This window comes from Dendrobium catenatum, unplaced genomic scaffold, assembly GCF_001605985.2.
Source record: "Dendrobium catenatum unplaced genomic scaffold, ASM160598v2 fragScaff_scaffold_323, whole genome shotgun sequence".
Taxonomy (NCBI): Eukaryota; Viridiplantae; Streptophyta; class Magnoliopsida; order Asparagales; family Orchidaceae; genus Dendrobium; species Dendrobium catenatum.
Genome location: NW_021318785.1, coordinates 118,848 through 126,831, shown reverse-complemented (window position 1 = coordinate 126,831; position 7,984 = coordinate 118,848). Strand labels below are relative to the sequence as shown.

At 35.3% G+C, this 7,984-nt stretch overlaps 1 protein-coding gene across 1 annotated transcript; it reads right to left on the bottom strand.

Moving 5' to 3' along the window:
* Positions 1-6,203: 6,203 nt before the first annotated feature.
* On the bottom strand, positions 6,204-7,331 carry LOC110109936. Its single transcript, XM_020841164.2, has one exon. The coding sequence runs from the start codon at positions 7,329-7,331 to the stop codon at positions 6,204-6,206; it is 1,128 nt and encodes a 375-aa protein (XP_020696823.2).
* Between the last annotated feature and the right edge of the window lie 653 nt (positions 7,332-7,984).

Below are 7,984 nucleotides of genomic sequence, written 5' to 3'. Positions count from 1 at the left end.
TCTAGAGAGCAACTCATCTTGGAAAGAATATAATTCATCCTGAACGAGATTTCTCCCGAGAGCAATTCATCCTGGACGATCAGGACTTAGAAAAATTTTTCTTCCGTTCCTGTTCGTTCCATTGCTCTTAAGAGGAGATAACTGACCTGATCATCCCGTACGAGCTAGGTTCATCCCGTACGATCAATACAAAAATTTTAAGATCTCCTTAAGTGTGTGTGTGTATTTTTATTCACTAAATTACAACCACTCTCTCTCAATTTAAATAATCATTTACAAGCTTCAAAATTACAAAGGATTGCATGCTGAATTTGATTTGAAGTCTTTGTGGTTTGGAGTTTGATTTTCCTGAAATGTTAGTACACACAAGAGCAAAAAGAATTCTTCCAAAAAGTGTTAGGAGATAACTACACATAAAATAATAATATTTGAAATCACAAAAAACTATACACATTGCAAGAATGTAAAACATGCAATTAGTAACTCTCTTAACAAGAGAACACAACTCCTTTTGCTTCCTCCTGAAGCAGGCAGATAACCTTGATCGATTGCTGAAGAAGACCTCCCTTAAACCCCCAAGGACGAAGGACGATGATCGGAGAAGACACATTGGAACTTTGCTTAGAGCAACCTTTGTGAAACCCTCTCACAAACTCCCCCTCAGAAGTTCCTCCCTCTCTCTCTTCCTCTCCTCTTGGCTCTCTCAGGTCAAGACAGCCGCAAAAGATGAGCTCTAGGTTAGAACAGGAGCTCTTAAATAGAAGAGCCTCAGAATAACTCTTATTTTATACAAATTGACTTTATCGTCCAGGCCGATTTAAATATTGTCCAGGACGATTTAAATATCATCCTGGCCGATCAGCATAAATTTTACTCAATCAGCCTGGTCAGTTTGTGACAATTAAAGAATTTTTAGTCACATTGTCCAGGACGATAGGATATCGTCTTAACCGATTAGTTCAAATCTTAGGAAAATTGTCTCGAACATCACTCTGAATAGAAGTTGGCCGATGTCAATCATCCACGACATCGGCTCGGCCGATCTTGCGATCGTCCCGAAAGATTTGACAGTGTAATTAACCTTTAATTGGTTTCCTTAATTACTAGATTAATTTAGGCATAATTGTGCTACATTGTCCAGGCCAATTGGATATCGTCTTGGAAGATGTCCAAAAATAAAGAATACCGAAATAGATTTGGAGCTGATTCCTTTTTATTTGAGCCTATCATCCCGGTCAATACAAATATCATCCAGGTCGATCGGCTTAATGACGGCTGCCTTATCGAGGATGCCCTAATTAGGGTTTTCTATTTTTAGTTGATCGTCATTTGAAATCAAGTCTTTGAAAATATCAAGTAACACATGAATTCTTCTAAGTTTTAAAAGTTTTGAAAAAGAAGTAAGCTTGTCTTTTGTTGGCTCATTTTATGCCTCTTATCAATTTGAATGACGCACTTTGCGCATCTTTTGATTTTTGTACACTTTGTGTATATTTAAATTTTTGGCGAACATTGCGCATCTTTTATTTTTGGTGTCATTGATCATTTTTCTTTGTTATTTTTCAAGCTAGATCCTTTTTCAAAACTCTTAAATACTTTTAGTTGTGAGTAGATCCGCCAGATATTAGAGAAGAAAACTCACTCTCTAATATAAGAAAGAATAAACCACAAAACGGACTCAAAATTATATGATAAATGCAATGACAAGTTTTCAAATAATTTGAAAGTTATATAAAGACTTTGAACATTATATATATAAGTTAGATTATTGTAGCAAGATAGAAAAGATCTTAATTACAAAATCCAGTTGTTAATTTGAGATAAACTTTTGTTTAGAAAATAAATTTATACCACTAAAAGAGGTTAGAGGGAGGGAAACTATCAACGGTATTTCTCCCTTTAACTGATTTAGAGATGTTTAAATATTGACTATAAATCTCCAAAAAATAAAAACTAAGAAAAAATACATAAAGAAAATAAAGTAAAAACAACAATAACAGAAAAAAACTAAAGTATACAATTGTTAAGAGAGTTGCTACTTAACTTTTGCATGTTTTACATTCTTGCAACTTGTATAGTTTTGATTTTTTTTTTGTTAGAAATGCAATCAGCATTAGATCAATAAAAACCAAAACTCCAAAAAACTTTCCTCCTTTACAAGTTTAATAAAGGAGGAAGGAAGAGAGCTCTCACAAAAAAGGTCCCAAATAAAATCATAAGAAAAGGATAGGTTAGCACAAAAATCAGCTATCCTATTATAATTTCTACCAATGCATTTAAAAATTACATTATTCCCATACCTCAAACCAAAGAAGTCTTCATTTCCGATGTCTCCAAGTATCTTCTTCTCTTTGCTGTACATGTTGTGAAGAAATTGAATGACATTCTTATTGTCCCCCTCTATAATAACACCTTTGGCATTATCAATAAAATTATGCAATAGATCTTTTAAAGAGTTAAAAGAATAAAGTTCCAGTTGTGTTATATCCCAATGCATCCCATAAAAACCAAATGCACGGACAAATCTTCCTTTATGGTCTCTAACATTTCCTCCAATGCCCGCTCCATAGTTACTCCTCAATGCAGCATCAATGTTGATCTTGTACCACTCGGGTGGTGGAGGATGCCAAAAATCTGTAGATAATCCAGTGGATTGAATAACATCCCAGTTTTTTGAGAGTACTTTGTGCCGGTTATCCAATGCGATAAGGCTAATCACATTTGTAGCCATAACAGACTAACAATCTTCCTTCTTACCATGTTTTGTTTTATTTCTATCATTCTAGGAAAACCATAACAAGGTAAAATAAAGCTTCACCATCATTGGATTTTTCTCAGATAATAATTTTAGTTCATTCATACATTGCTGAAAGGAATTAAAAAGAGGAATATGAAAACCCCATTCCCGTAGAATGCAAATTAACAGCTTTGGACAGTTAGTAGTTACATGGTCCAGATTCTCCACCTCTCCACATCCTCTTGGACACAAACTACTGTTTGAAATATCCTTCTCATCAGAAATTTTGCTGTTGGAATAGCATTTTTGCATAGTCTCCAAATGAATAATTCCACCCGTGCATATAAATTCATCTTATGGATCCATATGTAAAGATTCTCACCAGCCATCTTCACCGTATCTTCTTTAATCATTGCAGAAATTATTTTTTCAGAGAACTTATATTTCAGATCCAAAAAATCTTCCTCTTCATCTTGATGTATTCGGATGTTACTAATAACATCTACCAAGTCATCCCCGAAAAAAAGTAGCAACTTCTCAATATTCCATCTGCCATCTAGAATAAAAGAGTCAAGAGTGATGTTAGCATCTTCAAAAGTAGCTACAAAGGTTGGCCATTTGATTAAGCTTTTGTCCAATATCCAAACATCCTTTAAGACATTTATATGAGTTCCTTTCAACACATTCCATCTAATAATATTTCTCATAGCATTCCAGCCACTAGAAATAATCTTCCATGCCGAAGAACCTCCTTTAATAACATCTTTTTTCCACCAGTCTTCACTGTATTTGGCCAAGATATTTCTATTTAAGAAAGAATTTGGATTGATTACAAGATTCCATGAAAATTTAGCTCTCATTGTTTCAACACTAGAAATTGCTGAATGGAGTCCCCAACCCCCTTATGCTCTTGGTTCGCATAGATCTTCCCAAGCCACATAATGCAATCCATGTTTTTCTTCTTGATTATTCCAAATGAAATTCCCGCAGTATTTCTCAAATTCTCTCAGCACACTTAAAGGAATAAGGGAATGAGATATTAAAAATAATGGCAGATTACAAAAAACCGAATTAGCTAGTACCAGTTTTCCAACCAGAGAAATATATCTATTTCCCCATGAATTTAAAATCTTCAATGATTTGTCCAATAAGAATTGAAAATCTACCTTTTTCAATCTCCTTAAAGCCAACTTTGTTCCCAAATAGTCTAGTTCTTCTACCACCTTAATCTCCAGGATTCTTGCAATTTTCTTCTTCCTTCTTCTCTCAACAGTTTTACTAATAATCATGGCAGATTTTTTAAGATTCAATCTTTGTCCAGTCCAACCACAGTAATTGCTTAAAATGATCTTCATCTTCTTAATGCTCTTAATCTTAGCATCAGAAAGTAAAAGGACATCATCTGCATAAAGAAAATGAGAGATCTTCTGACATCTAGAAGCAACCTTGATGCCTAAGTCCTTCCCCTCCTGTGAAAGGACATTGGATAGTAATTGGGAATAGATAATAAAAAGAAAAGGGGATAATGGACATCCCTGACTGAAACCACTCCTCCCCACAATCCACTTGGATAAACCACTATTGATGATAATAGAAAATCTAGGCTCCATAATGCATTCCATAATCAGCTTCATGTATTTCATTGGAAAACCCAATCTTCTCACCATCTCATAAAGAGTAGTCCAACACATGCTGTCGTAGGCTTGCTCCATGTCAAGGTTGATGGCAACCAAACCTCCTTTAGATTTAGAAATCCTGATTTTATTAATCAATTCCTGAGCCAGCAATAAATGATCTGAAATACTTCTCCCCTTTAAAAAAGCCACCTGCTCTTCCGAAATAACTTTTGGGATTACCACCAAAAGCATGTTCAACAAAACCTTAGCAACAATTTTATAAATGGAATTGCACAAGCTGATAAGACCGAAACCATCAGGAGATAATGGATTAGTAATTTTTGGGATCAACACAATAAGTGTTTCTTTCCATTCACTACACATTTTTCTTGAATAAAAAAATTCTCTAACAACTTTACATACTTCATTACCTATAATGCTCCAGTAATTTTTAAGAAAAGAATACGTTATACCATCATGTCCCGATGATTTGTTGTTTCCAAACCCTTTGATAAGTTCCAGAATCTCCATATCTTAGATTTGAACCTCCAAACTTCTTCTATCAACATCATCCATAACATATAACGGGTTTGGCCAATTATTAGTGCAGCAACACCTTGGCTTCCACTTGTTCTGAAAAAAATAGAAAAAAACCTTATGCAGCTCTTCAGGATCTTCAGTGAGAACTCCATCAGCATTCTTAATTTGAGAAATCCTTTTTCCATTTCTTCTAGTATTTGCAAAAGAATGAAAAAATTTAGAATTAGTGTCACCTTCTTCTATCCACTTAGCCTTTGCTCTTTTTCTCCACCACGTATTCAACCTTGAAAGAACCGAATTAAGTTCCTTTACTTTTGATCTCAACATCCAAAGCTTTTCATCAGTAAGCCACCCCACCGAAGCCTCTTCTTCTTGAATCTGAGAAATTTCTTCTTTCAGTTTCCCCTTCTCCAAAGAAAAGTCTCTGATTCTTGCCTTGTTCCAATAATACAATTCCTTCAATGCTTTCTTACACTTCTTATTGAGAATTTCCATATCACTTCCTTGGATCTCCTTTCTCCAAAGTCTAGCAATAATGTAAGACGAAGCTTTATAAGAAATCCAAACATCTTCAAATTTAAGCATCCCATTCCTTTTATAAGAATTATCAAAAATCTTCAAGACTATAGGACAATGATCAGAAGCTACTCTAGCAAGGTGTCTCACCACAGCTACCTGAACACCATTGATGGCTATAGAGTTAAGCAAACACCTATCCAATCTCTCAAGTATACGATCTCCTCCTGATTTGTTGTTACACCAAGCGAATCTTGGACCAACAAATCCCACATCATGTAAGTCATTTATATTTAAGAAATCAGCCATCTCTTTGGGACCTTGAGAAAAAACAAATTTTCTTCCACCCCTCTTGTCTTCTTGAGACAAGATGCAATTAAAGTCTCCCCCAACAATGAAAGGAATCTTTCTATTGGAAACCTCATGTAAACTCCCCCATAACTCTCTCCTCTTTGTAACTTCCTTATTTCCATAGATAGTAGCAATCATTCACACGCCTTTATTGAAGACATTGAGGTCTCCAATAATACACTGATCTGCTTCCTTTAAAACTGAGAAAGAAGCTAAGTCCAACCTCCACAACACCATAATACCTCCAGATAAGCCATCAGATGGAAGAAGATAGAAATCCCAATCAGCTCCCATAATCTTCTAAAAGGAAACTTTGTCAAAAGCATTGATCTTAGTTTCCACTAATCCCACAAACAAAATACCACGATCTTTAATCACCTCCTTGAGATATAGAGAGACCTCTTTTTTCTTTGCCCCTTTATAATTCCAAAAAGCTATTGAATTCATTGATGCAACCAAGGGGATGCCGCCCCTTCCCTCCTTTTGCTTCCACCACCATCAAAATTCCTCCCTCTCGAAATGTTCTTAATAGGACCAAGAGATTTCAGCTCTTTAGCTAATTTCATCTTGTTAAACTCACCATTAGTACTTCTGTCTTTTCCCATAATACTACCAGAAATATTACTGTCAACATCTTCACATTTGTTCAAACTCACTAATTTACCATCACATATTCCCTCATTTATTTCCATACATTTATCCACATTTAACACCTCTTCATTTAGCATATTTTCATTGACAGGATTCAGAATATCAAATTTATTAACAGAATTTGATATATTAGGAATAACATAATAAGAGATCGTACCCATATCAACTTCAGAAACTTCCTCGCAGCTGACAGAAGAACCTTCTCTAACCACAACATCAGCTCCAATCTCTGTATCATTTTCCCGATCCACTTCCAAAGCCAATTCTCCTTCTTCTAGCTGTTCTTCATCTCCCAAATCAGCTATCTTTGTGCGGGAAGAGTTTTTCCTGGTATCAGATGGAAACGAACGTTCCTTTTGAATTGCAGTTAGATTGCCATTCTTCTTAACAAATATAGATTTGCTGGATTTCACCACATTGCTTCTTTGAACAGGCCTTCTACCTCTCTTGTGATTGGCAAGAATCCAAGGATCATAGGACGGTTCATCAACTTTATCTTGCGAATTACTTCCTCCAGCAACTTCATTATTTTTACTATCAACAATCTTCATCTCCTTGGAAATGTTTCTGATTTTTCCACACTCATCCTTCAAGTGCCCAATCAAACCACATTCGAAACAAAGGTTGGCCACTTTCTCATATTCAAGTTTTTGAAAGAACCTTCCAGAAATGCTATCCACCCAAACTCCCAATGGAAGAGGTTGATCAAGCTTCACCCGAACACAAACTCTAGCAAATTCCCTCCTTCCCCATTGGAATAAATTTCCATCCATCATTAAAGGTTTACCAATTCTAGAAGCAATTCTTGTTATATTAACTTCATCCCAACATTGTAAAGACAAGTTAGGCATTCTAACCCATATAGTAGAGGTTAGACCCTTCATGGATAAAGCAGAAATATTTGTAGACCATTTCTCCATCCCAACAATGTGTCCATTAATAAATCACGGACATCCTGAAAGAGATGCTTCCACCATCTTTTCTGATTTAAAAGAACATAAGAACCACCCTCTCTATAAAGTGGTAAAATGAAATTGGCCTAAGTGACTCCACTGCTTTCTAATTTCCCAAGCTACTAAATGAGAAGCTAATTCTCTTCCAAACACCTTCATAACCATTGAATTCAACAATTTCTTTGAATTCGAAATCTCCATTTCTTCATTCATCCTTACTGCTTTACCATCATCAGATAACATCATTTAATCTTCTTTAAAATCAATTTTTATATACGGCTTATTACTCCAAGGATTACTGTTGCTAATACTATCAGTAGTATTCGGCATTTCAACATTCACCTTATCCAGACTCATTTTATTAAACTCATTCACCAATGAATGAAAATTATTGTTAACCAAACTCAAAGAATTCGCATTTATCTCACTGTGTCCAGGGATTGCATTTGAATTCATAAATATGTTAACAAAAATTTTCATCCCGGAAGAAGTTGCAGCGGGATCCAACGAGTTAGATGCAGAAAAAACTTTATTAGTACATGGAGTAACATTGATTCCATATTCATCTACTCCTTTACCTTTACCTTCCACATGCTTAATCTTCTTGGGCGCTTCCTCTG